The sequence below is a fragment of the Dama dama genome, chromosome 31, assembly GCF_033118175.1.
Source record: "Dama dama isolate Ldn47 chromosome 31, ASM3311817v1, whole genome shotgun sequence".
Classification (NCBI taxonomy): domain Eukaryota; kingdom Metazoa; phylum Chordata; class Mammalia; order Artiodactyla; family Cervidae; genus Dama; species Dama dama.
The window spans coordinates 49,228,075-49,243,195 of record NC_083711.1 but is presented as its reverse complement, the minus strand read 5'-3'; the positions used below and the strand labels follow the sequence as shown (position 1 = coordinate 49,243,195).

Here is a 15,121-nt window from a genome sequence, read left to right as displayed (position 1 = left end):
TCCAACTTTGTTTAGTTTCCAACTCCTAAAGGAGTCTGATTTGGAATTAGGTAAATCAGATTAGTAAATTTCTTTTTTATCTCTTTAATCTCTCTACCTTTCCCCTCCTACTGCCTTGCATATTAAAGATGTTAAGTAGTGATCTGAATTTTAAATCTTTAAAATTCCTCATTTTGTTATCCTGATTGCTTCCAAATTAATTTGGGAAATTTATGATCAAATAGCAGAGGAGTGGGGAAAATGCTTAAGACATTTATCATCATTGTGGGAGGTGAGAATGTCATTTGAAACCACTGTTGAAATGACTGATGAAAGAAGATGATTCTGAAGAAAGTGTTTGAATGAAAATTTTAATGGGCAGATTTGCTATATGGAGAAGGCTAGAGAAAAATAATTGTTTAGTCGTCATGTACTTATTCATGCATTCATTAGCAAATATTTTTTAAATTAATTTTTAATGTTAATTGGAGGATAATTGTTTTATGATATAATGTTTTTTTCTGCCATACAACAGTGTGACCGAGCCATAAGTGTACACATATCCCCTTCCTCTTGGTGCTCCCTACCACCCTGCATCCCACCCCTCTAGGTCATCGCAGAGCACCAGGTTGAGCTCCCTATGCTATATAGCAGCTTTCTACTGGCTCTCTGTTTTATATATAATGTATATATATCAAATAACAGATATTTACTCACATCTAATAAATGCCAGGTACTGGAGATACAGCAGTCAGTACCATTGTGGCGTTTGTATTCTAATGCAGTAGGAGTCTAAAATTGTGAGTTTCGGTTCTCGGTTACTAATGGGTTGTTTGGGGATTTAATTTGCCTGGGTTATTAACTAACATGCAAAATAGTTTGTTGAGCCATATACCATCCTTACTGTTACTAATATTCAAATTATTTTAATCTTAATCCCCTTGAAAAATAATACTACTGATAAAAACCAATCTCTTTTCTTTCATAGCAAAATCGACTGAATTCATTTTTCTTGAGCTACACAGTTCTATTTCGCAGAGAGAAGAATTGAAATTGAAAGACATCATGACAGAAATAAGTACAGCCAGTGGAGAGTTAGAGCTTTCTTATCCATTGTCTTGGGTTCAGGCGCTTCCTTTATTTCAGAACCTGTCTTCAAAAGAAAGTTCTTTTATTCATTACTACTGTGCTTCAGCTTGTTCCTTCCCTGCTGCTACTGCTGAAGAAATGAAGATGAAATCAGTGTCTCAGGTTAGCATATGACTAATGTAATTAGTGAGGGGGAGGGAAGCAGTTGGAGAAAAAGTCTTTCGTTGAAATTAGCATGATGTTAGAATGCTGCGCTTTGTCAAAGGTCACAGGAACCAACTAAAGGAATTCCCAGTGCCACAGCTAGAAACAGATCAACAAAATCAGTCATGATAGCGTGCGATTACTACTAGAGAATAAGATATATACCCTTTAATGTGTATTGGCAGATGTAATTAACTGAACGGATGAGTTAAAACACAAATAATAAAAGGTGGCCAAGGGACAGTTTTTTCTTAGAAAAATATTGCAGTTAAAAAAGTGTAAAAGGAACAAGAGAAATATAAAACCAGCACTAGAAAAATCATAGTTATGATTGTTGCAGGTAAGATCCATGGAGAGATGCTAAATTTAATGGGTGAAAACTTCAAGTAGGTCAGGATACGTGCATAATCTTAGTCTCTCACCTTAAATACTAATTACGAAAAAGAAGTAACTTTTTTTCACCACTATAGTAACTTTACAGTGGAGACGTGTCACAGACATCACTTTAACCCAAGTGATCAAAGTTAACATTACCAGTAATAAAATATATTGACATAACGTACCTGTCACATCATGAATGGAAAAGGGTACATCACTTCTGTATTGTTTTTCTCAATATTTTATAACCTCAGTCTAATCATGAAAAAAATCAAACAAGCCCAGTTATAAAATAACTGACCATCAGTCTTAAAAATTACCGAGGTCATGAAAAATAAAGATGAAGAAATTGTAGGATCCTGAAACAAGAGAAATCCGTTAGTGGACAAAGTAGTAAAATCAAAATAAAGTCTGTAGTTTATAGTATCCTACCAACTTTAATTTCTTAGTTTGATAATTGTACTGTGGCTTTTAAAAAGATGTTAGTGTTAGGGCAATCTGTGAGAGGCTTGCTAAATATTAAGTCGCTTTAGTCATGTCCAGCTCTTTGAGACTCTATGGACTATAGCTTGCCAAGGTCCTCTGTCCATGGAATTCTCCAGGCAAGAATACTGGAGTGGGTTACCATGCCCTTCTCCAGGGGATCTTCCCCACCTAGGGATCGAACTCACGTCTCTTATGTCTCCTGCATTGGCAGGCGGGTTCTTTACCACTAGCACCACCTTAGAGGCTTGTTTATTGTAATTCTTTTATAAGTCTAAGATTATCTTGACACAATTAATGGTAAGGTTTAAAATAATATATTTATTTTTATAGAAGGTTGTTAATATACTTATGGCTTATATATCTCTGCCAAATACCCCCAGAAAGAAAAGTGTTTTAAGTTTTCTGTGATGGGGGTGTGTGCACACACACACACATGAACGCACATGTGGGTTTGGTTATTTTAATCTGTTATTTTAAAGGTCTGTAGAAAGACACATTAGTGAAACATAAGGTGTAAGACTTCACCACTGGTTTTTGCATAATATTGTAAAAATTTTGCCTGATAATTACACTGTATATACAAATTTGTATCATAGTTTTCCATTTAATAATAAAATATCAGTTTATGTTGTTATAAACTCTTATCAGTCTTTTAAAAACATTCCTACTACTTATCACCTCTTTTGTTCTTTTGAACAGCACTGTTTTCAGATTCTAAAATTGTAAAACCCAGACCTATAAGTAACACTTCAGGTTAAACTTGGATCCATAGTACATTATGTTTTGCTCCAGAGTATTATTTTGATTTGATTATATCTTTGTAGAAATTGTAAGAGTATGTGTGTGTGTGTGTGTGTGTGTACATAACTCATTGGTGTGTATTTCTTTTAGTCCCATTTTCTCTTACAAGTCTAACTTCTGACTTTGTCCTTTTGAGAGTTAATATGTATTTGTTCGGGTATAAGGAGACCTGCTACTTTGCCTTCTTTTTTGTTTTGGGTCAGCCCTCAAATGCAGATACAGCCAAGCCTACTTACACCTTACTACAGAAGCAGAGCAGCGGTTGCTACTCGCTTTCCATTACATCGAATCCAGATGAGGAATGGCGAGAAGTCAGGCACACTGGACCTGTTCAGAAGTATGTACTGTCTCGTATCCTGTTTGTAATAGGCGGGCACTTTAGTAGTTTTCATTCATGCTGCTGAGTTTAAGTATTTTACCTTTTCAAATGTTTTCAGTTTTGCTTTCTTGCTGACAGTTAATAATGGAAATAATCAAGAAAACAAGTCAATGCCACTTCACTTAGTTTTATGTTTTATGTTAAGAAGTCAGAAGTGGCAGCCAAGATGTCAAATGTGTCAAAGCCTTTATTGGAAATATTTGAATAGAAGTATATGGTTTTTAAGATTATATATCCCATATCTGAATATATGATAGGAAAAGAGAAATTGCTTACTAAAGTGTGCCTCAATTTCGGGTACTTTGAAGTTTATTAGAACTTCCCTTCACAAGTTACTTTCTTGATCCTATTTGGTCTTTTTTGTGTCTTCTTATGGTAATAAAGTAGAATAAGGGAGTCTTTGCATTTGAGAATAATTTCTGTTCCTCTACATGATTCCTTTTCTCTGTTAAAAAACAAATGGACAGCACAGGATAGGGAAATAGCCATTAAATAGTTATTATCATTTTATGACTTAAAAATTTCCCGTATTATTTAATTTAGGTGCAATGGTTATGAAGATTAAATCAGTTGCAGTTGATTCTTAACCTTCTGGAATCTTTCTAGTTCAACAAGTACATGTTATACCTTTATTATTGAGTATATTTGTGCAGTGAGTACCACCCTGTCTGTTTCAAGATTATAGCCAGAAATCACAACTGCTCTTATTTCTGAACTTTAAGAGAGGGTACCAAAGGAAAAAAATGCCTAATTAGTTGTCATTTTGTTTTCCACTTTTCTGGTTGTTATCTGATGGTTTATTTCCTTTATGTTCTCCTAAGTTTTATATTGTAAGCATGTTGTTATGGGAAACTTGCCTCCTAAGTTCCCATGTTATTTCTTCATTGTCCAGCTGGTATAGACTCATTACTAGTAGGAGAAGATAGTTTTTGACTGCTGACTGTTTTAGTCTTGGGTATTCAAACTTAACAGTGGAAACTGGAGCATAGGAGAATCTTATGTGGTTTATTACTTCAGTTTGTTGAAAGTTAAATATTGTACAGAAGAGAGACATCCTCAGTGATAGATAACCTGTTGATTAGATAAAAACTGAGACTAGCCCACATGGGAAGGATTGGAAATGCAAAGATACTCCATGACAGTACTATCAGTAGCTTGTGAAAACGAAGGAAGGAAAATATAGTTTATTGTATTGTGTCAATTATTTTTACCCTAAGATTTTAGTCATTGAAAGTATTCAATACTGCCCTGTATTGTCCCAAAGAACAAATCCCTTTGAGACTAGAGTTTTCATTACTAATATATTTTACTTTCATTTTTATTTTTTAAGGTTGATTGTATATCCTCCACCACCTACTAAAGGGGGCTTAGGAGTAACTAATGAAGATCTGGAGTGCTTAGAAGAAGGAGAGTTTCTTAATGATGTAATCATTGATTTCTATCTTAAGTAAGTACAATGAAGCATGATCATGTCATTATGTCATTTGTTTTACACGTTTTGATGTGAATCTTAAAGTAAATATCTCTGAAGTATTTTAACTAGCTGAAAATAACTTGCTGAAATTTCAGATTTGAAAAATTTTGTCTAGGGAAGTTTTCTAGTGTTGGCAAGTCCAGTTTCATTCCTTTACTTCCCGTAGATACTATGTACTTGAGAAGAGTTACTCTTGTTTCATTTGTTTTCCTTTGTGTTATTTGCTTGCTGTTGATTGATACTTCTTTGACTATTTTGTTGTTCAGTCACTAAGTCAGGTCCAACTCTTTGTGACCCCATGGACTGCAGCCCGCCCGACTGCTCTGTCCCTTACCATCTCCCAGATTTTGCTCAAACTCATGTCCATTGAGTCAGTGATGCCTGATGCTTTGACTATAGTATTATTGACAAAAGTACTTACATAATGACAGATCACTTTGGGAACCAGGAAGAAACAACTATATAGTTCTTTATGTGTCCTTAGCGCTGTAAAAGTTAACCAACATTTAAAAAATCTATATCACTATTCTCTTATAGTTTTCAATTTTTTATATAGCCAAGCTGAATGAATTTATAAAAAAGTTTTATAAACTTTCATGCAGCGATAATTTGTCTCTTGTCCTCATTTTGTACTATATCCTTAGACCCACATTTCTAACATTTATTTTTCAAGATGCCTCCTGATTATTTCACTGACCATTCCCAAATCAATTTATTATCATCATATAATTTCAGCCCTATCATTTTAATAATAGTGCTATCCCTACTCTAGTAAGGATAAGACTTAAAAGTCTCATGTTACCATCTGCTGTTCATCTTGAACTTTGTAGAATGAATTTCTAGAAGTTCTATTTGGGCCTTTTTAAAGAATATCTTTCATGCCTATAGCTTTTTGAATATATGGAATATATTATATAATAACTTTTAAAATGTCTTTTTCTACTTATTCTAGCATCCTTGTCAGTTCTGGGTTGGTTTCAATTGACTGATTTTTCTCATTATGAGTCATACTTTTTTTTTCTTCTTTGCATGTCTGGTGATATTTTTACTGGGTGCTGGTATGTTCCTATAAATATTTTTGAATTTTGTTTTGAAACATATTTGGAAACTCCACCATGACCCATCCATATTGGGTGGCCCTACACGGCATGGCTCATAGTTTCATTGAGCTAGACAAATCTGTGGTCCATGTGATCCATTTGGTTAGTTTACTGTGACTGTGGTTTTCATTCTGTCTCCCCTCTGATGGATAAGAGTAAGAGGCTTCTGGAAGCTTCCTGAAGGTAGAGACTGACTGAGGGGAAACTGCGTCTTGTTCTGATGGGCGGGCTGTGTTTGGTAAATCTTTAATCCAATTTTCTGTTGATGGGAGAGGCTGTATTCCCTCCCTGTTGCTTGACTTGAGGCCAAACTATGGTGGAGGTGATGCAGATAAAGATGACCTCCTTCAGAAGGTCCCATGCATGCACTGATGTGGTCAGTGCTCCTGACCCTGCGCAGGCCACCACCGACCTACGCCTCCGCCAGAGACTCTTGGACACTCATGGGCATGTCTGGGCCAGTTTCTAGTGGAGTTACTGCTCCTTTCTCCTGCGTCCTGGTGCACATAAAGTTTTGTTTGTGCCCTCCAAGCATCTGTTTCCCCAGTCCTGTGTAAGTTCTGGTGGCTCTATGGTGGGGCTAATGGCGACCTCCTCCAAGAGGGCTTATGCCACACCCAGGTCTGCTGCACCCAGAGCCCCCACCCCTGGGGCAGGCCAGTGCTGACCCGTCCCTCCACAGGAGACACTCAGACACGGTTCTGGCTCAGCCTCTGTGAGTTGGGTGTGCGTTCTGTGCCCTTTGCCGGTCTGAGCAGCTCAGGCGACCAGGTTCTTGGCAAGTGCACCGTCCTAGGTGGGCCGTGCGTTCTAATCACCTCCTTGGTCCCAGCTGCTTGGTTTCCCGGGTGAGCCATGAGAGCACTGTCTCAGGTGTGCCGTATGTCTCCTCTGGAGAGCTGATCTCAGACTGCGACCCTCCTGGTGGCTGTCAGCCATCCAGGGTCTCAGGAAAACTTGGTTATTAGCAGCTGGGAGCCTGCTCACAGTTTGGCGGGAGGTCCCGTCTCTGGGGTTGAGATTGCAGCAGCCCCTTGCCTTCCAGCTCTGGCTGTCCGCCTCTCTGCCTCCAGGCGGGGAGGGGCCTGTAGCAGCCAGCTGTCTCTCCTTTGGTAGTCACTCAGTCCTTGGTTCTCTGAGCAGGCCAGGCTGTGCTTTGGGTTGTTAGGTTAGAGCCTTTCGCGGGAAAGTTCCTTTTCCACAGTTGCGGTTAGGCTTGTATTCTGTGGGTTTTCTTTTTTTTTTTTTTCCTCCTGGTTATGTTGCCTTCTGAGATTCTAAAACTCCCTACAGACCTGCCTGTGAGAATTCTGTATGCAAGTCAAGAAGCAACATTTAGAACTGGACATGGAACAACAGACTGGTTCCAAATAAGAAAAGGAGTATGTCAAGGCTGTATATTGTCACCCTGCTTATTTAACTTATATGCAGAGTACATCAGCGAAATGCTGGGCTGGATGAAGCACAAGATGGAATCAAGATTGCTGGGAGAAATATTAATAACCTCAGATAGGCAGGTGATACTACCCTTATGACAGAAAGTGAAGAGGAACTAAAGAGCCTCTTAATGAAAGTGAAAGAGGAGAGTGAAAAATTTGGCTTAAAGCTCAACATTCAGAAAACTAAGATCATGGCACCCGGTCCCATCACTTCATGGCAAATAGATGGCAAACAATGGAAACAGTGAGAGACCTAAAGAGCCTCTTGATGAAAGTGAAAGAAGAGAGTGAAAAATTTGGCTTAAAACTCAGCATTGACAAAACTAAGATCATGACATCTGGTCCCATCACTTCATGGGAAATAGATGGGGAATCAATGTAAACCGTGACAGATTTTATTTTTGGGGCTCCAAAATCACTGAAGATGGTGACTACAGCCATGAAATTAAAAGATGCTTGCTCCTTAGAAGAAAAGCTATGAACAACCTAAACAACATATTAAAAAGCAGAGACATTACTCTGCCAACAAAGGTCCATCTAGTCAAAGCTATGGTTTTCCCAGTAGTCATGTATGGATGTGAGAGTTGGATGGTGAAGAAAGCTGCGTGCCAAAGAATTGATGCTTTTGAACTGTGGTGTTGGAGAAGCCTCTTGAGAGTCCCTTGGACTGCAAGGAGATCCAACCAGTCCATCCTAAAGGAGATCAGTCCTGGGTGTTCATTGGAAGGAGTGATGCTGAAGCTGAAACTCCAATACTGTGGCCACCTTATGCGAAGAACGGACTCATTTGAAAAGACCTTGATGCTGAGAAAGATGGAAGGTGGGAGGAGAAGGGGACAACAGAGGAAGAGATGGTTGGATGGCATCACCAGTGCGATGGACATGAGTTTGTGTAGGCTCTGGGAGTAGGGATGGACAGGGAAACCTGGTGTGTTGTAGTCCATGGGGTCGCAAAGAGTCAGACACTCCTGAGCGACTGAACTGAACTGATCTGGAAACAGTTCACTGGTTTTAAACTCTTGCTTTTTAAGATTTATTAGGTAAGACCAACAGATTAATCCCCACTACTGAGGAAAGATCCTTCTGAGTACTGTACTTAATCTCTCGTGAATTTCGAGGTTTTCCAGCCGGGCTCGTAGTGACAGGCGGTATTCCTGCCATCTGCAGGAATGCTGGGCACCATTCTCTCTCCTTTTTTCAGATAGTTCTTTTTCCAGTCTTAAGTGTCTTCCTTACGTATATGCAGTGATCAGTATTCTGCTAAATTCTTGGGGAGGATGCTCTGCATATGTTTGGAGTTTTCTGTCTATACTGCTTTTTCCTTTCCAGTATTCTGATCTGCAAAGTCTTGCTGCCTTAGCCTTTCCTGACTCTCAGCATCTCCTGGGTTATTCCTTTCTGTGTTGTAATCTGAAATGTATCAAGGCAGTAAGCTGAGGCAATTATGGAGCTCACCATCTCTCAAGGGTCACTATTTGTTGCTGATGTCCAGTGTTTTAAAAACTCCATGTATTTTGTTTGATTTTTTGCTTGTTTCAAATAGGAGTGTAAATCTGATCCCTCTTATTCCATCTGGGCTGGAAGTGAAGTTTCCATTATCATTGTCTCTTCACCCTCTCTTTCCTTTCTACATACTCAGTTGCCTGAGTAGTAGGTTTGGTCTCTCAAATTCATTTATCTTTCTCCTGTCATCAATCTTTTTAGTATACTTATCATACCTAAATTAATTTTTTGTATCCTCTGTCTCTGTTTTCCTATCTGTTAAGTATATTATTACCACCATTATTATTCACAAACTACTTCATGAATGCAAATCTCATTAGAAATTTTTATTTCTTATTACCCGTCAAAGTGAGTTCAGTCAAGCATTTGAGTGTTTTGATAATATGACACTAATTTGTCTTTCCTGCCATTTACTAATGACCCTGTGCCTATTGCGTAGTTCAGCAAAATTGAATTATAAACAGTCTACTAAACAAAGCCCATCCCTTAGTCACTCTTCTGCCTTAACGCCCTGTTACTCTTGCTTCATGGAATATTTTTCTTTTTATCTTAACGTGTTAAAATTTTATTCCCCTTTGAAATTTTACTCCCCTTCCTCACAAGTGTTGCCTTCTTGAAAACCTTTCCCAATGAAACAGGCATTAACTCTCATAATACCTTTTTTGTATCTCTGTTATGGTTCATATAATATTTTGCCTTATTTTAAAGTTATTGGTGGCATTACGATGATTTTCCTTCTAAAGGTTGAGCATCTTACATCTTACTAAGTTTTGTAGCCCTAAGTAGTGTCAAATTTATATTTTGCAAGATATATTAGATCATCTCCAGTGTTAATTTTGGTATGTTTTATTGGAAATAATTACTAAAATTTTATTTATAATTTGATTCTAAGAGTATTTTTTTGTATACTTGTTTTTCACTGAAGTGCCTGTTTCTCTGTCTCTTTGAATTCTTTTCAGAGGGGATCCTATGTTAATTTTTTGAACTGCTTCCTAATTATTTTTAAAATTGATGAATAGCTTTCAAGTAGGAAAGTGCACAAATTTTAAGTGTACAGCTCATGAATGTTCACATATATATGTACCCAGGTCATCATCACTCAGATTAAGATAAAAGAACACTTGGGGCACACCAAAGGCATTCGTTGTGTCTCCTGTCACACAGTATATGCTCTGCATGACCACATTAAAAACATTCAAGCTGAGTTTGTCTTTTATGCTTTTTTAAAAAAAAAAACAATTACAAGGTCATTTTTGAACCTTTATAAACTATTAGCAACACCAGAGTTCTCTAAATATGAGAGATGTAATCACTAAGTGATTGAAATATAAGCTTGTGTTGAAGAATTGTTTTACTTGGAAATGGACTAAGGATTTAGCGACTAGTTGTGTCTCAAGAGTTATTAAAATTTCTCTGGATTTTTTTAGGAATGTCATGGTTTCAGTTTTATATGTGATTGTATGTTTATCTGATTTAATATTTCCTTTTCACCCTCACTTTTCTGGGGGCAGGAACTTGTTTTTCCGCCCTCTCATTTAGTGTTGCTAGTATAGATATGGTATCTTAGCACATACTAGGAACTTGAGAAATATGTGTTAAGTAAATGAATGAGAAAATGGAAAATTTCTGCTTTAATTGATCTTGATTAAAGGTAAGGTAGTTAAAGAACAAAAAAAAAAATCTGAAATCAGAGCAAACTGCAAGATTGCTTTGACTCTAATTGGACATGTAAATGAAGATTTTCAGAACACATAAAATAATTGGAGGAAAACCAGGTAAAATCTTAAAAATAACTTACTTTTGTGGTATTGTTACTTTATAGGTATCTTATATTGGAGAAGGCATCAGATGAACTTGTTGAACGAAGTCATATTTTTAGTAGCTTTTTCTACAAATGCTTGACAAGAAAGGAAAATAATTTAACAGAAGATAATCCAAATCTTTCGTAAGTCAGCCTTCCAACATACTTAAGTTTTAAGAGGAAAGCATTACTATTTTGATGCTCCTAGCAAAATACCTTCTTACTGTATTTCCTAGAGTGAGCAGTGTTACCACCTGGGCGAGTCCTGGGCCTGTCTGTTCTGAAAGGCATTTCTCACCCTCCCGCTGTTCTGCTCCTCCTCACAGGGAACCTTCCTCTTGCAGGTTGCGCTTCCGGTTGTTCTGTTGGGAATGTTGGAGGTTGGAGGGCAAGGAAAGAAGATGTCGGGATGTGTCTTCCTTCCCCTCTTTGCCCTGGGCAGTTATTTTCGTAGTGATTCTAGTTCATTCGTGGGCCCTGCTCTCACTGGACCAGCAGAGCTCTGACTTCCGTCTGGGGCCGCTGCTTCCTCACTCGCCCCTCCGGCACTGGGCGCAGCGTCCTCGTCCTCCGCCCAGCTCTGGGCGCCTCACTGATTGCCGTTTGTGGCTTTGCACTTCTTCTGTCACCACTGTAGCCAGTAGTTTGCATTACATTTTATCTGTCTTAAATATATATGAAGATTTATGTTTTCCTGGTTGCACTCTCACTAACATACTACTGTTTAATTAAACTGAGGTAACATTATAAAAAATACTATGTCCCCACAATTTAGCTGAATTTCTGTCCAATTAGTTTTTTGATTAATTCTAAAACTTACAGAGCAGTGGTTCAGTTCAGTTCAGTCGCTCAGTCGTGTCCGACTCCCCGCAGCCCCATGGACTGCAGCACGCCAGGCCTCCCTGTCCATCACCAACTCCCAGAATCTACCCAGACTCATGTCCACTGAGTCAGTGATGCCATCCAACAGTCTCATCCTCTGTCGTCCCCTTCTCCTCCCGCCTTCAGTCTTTCCCAGCATCAGGGTCTGAGCAGTGGTTGGGGATAGGCAAAAAAGAAGGAGGAGTGATTTTTTTATCTTAGCAGTAACTTGAATAGTTGTGAGCAGAGAGCCATTTCGCCTCTCTCCCCACCCGTAATACTTTGTGTGATCATCTGTGTGGTAGGTGTATGATAAAATTAGTGGTTTCTATTTTTTTTTTAAAGTTAATGTAAACATTTGTCTACCACTTTACAAGGTACATTTCTGTATAGAACAGAGCTTTTAGATATACAAGGCATTTTTCAGATGAGGAAGCAGGCCAATGAAGATTGTCAGAACTCTGATAAAGTGACAGAACTGATGGTATTTAGATCTTTCTCTTTTAACCGTTAGTCCAGAGATGTTTTTGTTTTACTGGACTGCCTTCAAAAAAATGGCTGTGAGAGTTGTTTCATCCCTTTAAAATAATAGGAGTAATAGGCAACTGAAAAGATGATTAAATGGGTAAACTGAGTTTGTTGTGTTGCTGGAGAAAAATAATAGCAATAGAGAGACTATTAACATTTATTGAGTACCTGCTTGGAACCAGGACAGTGAACAGAAGGTGATTGTTTGATTCTACAATAGTCTTATGAGATAAATGGCCATTGTTGTGAACTGAAGCTTAAAAAAGTTAGATAAGTTATCAGAAGTTGGATATAGCTTTCCAATTACAAAGTTCAAGCTCTTTCTCTTATTTATAGTATTGCAGCTATATAATTTATGGTCTAAATTGGAACACTTGAGTGAGTAAAAGGAGGCTCTATTAATAGCTACACTAGGCAACCTGTGTATATTGGTTTTATACTTATACAAACTGGAATGTGTGGTCATCCATATTTTGAGTGTCTTTATAGGTTTGAAATTTGTGCTGGTAGACAAGGCCTTCCAGGATCAACTAAGGAGAAAATCACAGTATGAAAATATTCCTTATAATTAGGGTTAACGGAGGGGGGAGATATGGAAGGGGAAGCTGTAGTAAACAGATGAGATATTTAATATTTCTCATGCCCTCCTCTCTTATTTTATGTGTATAGAGATTGATGGTTGGCACCCTACACTTAATCCCACATTTTGTGTTAAGATTACTAGTCAGTGTGGAGATTATGCAGTTGGCATACCTACCTAGAAACTGAGGAAATGAAAAGGTAGATTCTGCTGTATTTAAATTTTTTTTTGATTAAAAAATTAGAAAAAACTTAGATGTTATATGCCTGATCATATATAAACATAAGACAAAACTAAGTTAGATGAGTGCCTTCTTCCAGGGTAATATAGATATTACACGTATCTTATGCATAACACATCTTCATATACACGCACCCATATACACATGAACACATACATACACATACACATACACATACACCAATGCTCATACTAATGCTTGGCCAATGCGTATATAGTTAGTATTCACATAAAGAATCCCCACAGATTGGTTTAAAAAAATAAAAAGAATCCAGAAACAAACTTGCGAGGGATACAAACCATAATTGATGGCCAGTGAATCCTACGGGAAGCTCAAGCTATCAATGTTAGGAAATAGCAGATTAAACGATAGACACAGTCGTTACTGTGGTTTATGAGATTGAGCAAGAGCCACTCCTGTCCATCTCCCTAAACTCATCTCACAACATTCTCTCCCTTCATTTACCATCCTTCAGCTCAGCCTGCCTCCTTTTAAGTTTTGAATATGCTAAGCTCTTTGCTGTTTTCTGACGGAAATTTCTTCTTCTGGCACTTTTTTTTTTTTCTCTCTTGGTACTTTTTTAGTTTATTTTAAAACTATTTCTAGTAATTTTTATGTTTGTTTGTTTGTTTTCAGTTTCTCATTCTAAAATATAAGCTCCGTGAGGTCAGGGACCGCATCTGTTTTCTCTTTTACTCTATAAGTGAGTGAGTGAAGTCGCTCAGTCGTGTCCGACTCTTTGCAACCCCATGGACTGTAGCCCACCAGGCTCCTCCCTCCATGGGATTCTCCAGGCAAGAGTACTGGAGTGGGTTGCCATTTACTGTATACCTGGTACATTTTGCTCAGTTCTGAGAACATACTAGGAACTCAGAACAAAAGATAATAATGTATGTTATTGAACAGGGAGAGAACTGTTAGACATTTAATTGAGAATTTTCCAGTTAGTTAGGAACAGAGAGTAAGAGATCATATTGTGGCCCTATATTCCCTCTTATCATCCTTGTTCCATCCAATGTCTGATGTATTCCCAGTGAAGTAAGGTTAGCATAATCAGGAAATTTATCAAACACCAACATAAAACAAAAGAAAACCAGCTGTCTCTTTTAAGATTTTTTAAATGGACAACAGAGATTCTGCACTGGGTAAAAATAATTATTTATAATCATTGTAATGGTTGGATCACTTTGAAATAAGAAAACTTGGTAAACATATGACTCATTATTTTACAAAGTTGTTCTTTTGCATAGTGTCTGATTCCTCCCACATCTTTTATCCTGTTCTAGATTGCATTTTACTCCCAACATCTGCTCCCGTAAGTTTGGTTAGATATTCTCATGGCCAGGGATAGAGCAAAACTGTGTTACTTGGTATATAAATATATAAGAACAAACCATTGTTTGTTTAATTTTCTAACTAAAAAGAGGTCCTTCCTGGGACTGAGCCAGATGTCATACCATAACCTCCTTTATGCAACTGTGAAATGCCATCCCTTTCCTAGAACCTTCTTTGACATCCAAACTTGGTTTGATATCTTCCTTCTTTAACATCCTAGTGACATAAAGAAAAGGAATTCATTCTTGGTGCATGAAAAGGATTCATTCTTGATGATTTTCTTAGATACCATCACCATAATTCATTTGTATCCCTTATGAAACTTACATTTTAGTTATTTGTTGTAGGTTTTTTTCTGTCTTCATTATTTTGTAAATTCCCTTAGGGCAGTGTGAGTGATTTTCATTATTCTTAAGAATCCAGTATTTATCAAAGAAATAAAATAAAAGATGGATGGTGCATATGCTTAACTCATTGTCCTATAATGTTCTTTTGTTTGTTTGTTTAATGTGGACCATTTTTAAAGTCTTTATTGAATTTGTTACAACAATATTGCTTCTGTTTTATGTTTTGGTTTTTTGGCCAGGAGGCATGTGGAATCTTAACTCCCAGACCAGGGATTGAACCTGCATCCCTTGCATTGGAAAGCAAAGCCTTAACCACTGAACTGCCAGGGTATTCCTTGTCCTATAATATTCTTATAAATGAGATAAAGGGAGAAGAATTTCATCTTTAAAAATTTAAGAATATATACCTCACCCCTCCTCTTCGGTTAAGTTTTAACAACTCCCTCATCACACATACAGCATTTAGACAGTTCTGTTAAGGTTTAATGATAATATTTTATATCAGAATAAATAGGCATAGCTGTTCATATTCAGTTGTTCAGACACTTTTAGAATCTATAGAGCATTTTATGAATTGCTGCCTTTCTCTTATCCAT

General features: G+C 37.5%; 1 protein-coding gene across 11 annotated transcripts in view; it reads left to right on the top strand.

Moving 5' to 3' along the window:
* The window catches only part of SENP7 (SUMO specific peptidase 7), a 155,855-nt gene that overhangs the window by 130,789 nt on the left and 9,945 nt on the right, over window positions 1-15,121 (top strand). For 10 of the 11 annotated variants that reach the window (XM_061134139.1, XM_061134138.1, XM_061134135.1 and 7 more), the window contains 4 exons: window positions 968-1,230; window positions 3,141-3,274; window positions 4,647-4,763; window positions 10,655-10,777. In XM_061134139.1, the coding sequence (XP_060990122.1) occupies window positions 968-1,230; window positions 3,141-3,274; window positions 4,647-4,763; window positions 10,655-10,777 (637 nt within the window). The remainder of the gene's footprint in view (window positions 1-967; window positions 1,231-3,140; window positions 3,275-4,646; window positions 4,764-10,654; window positions 10,778-15,121) is intronic. The other variant, XM_061134133.1, reaches the window with a different exon arrangement.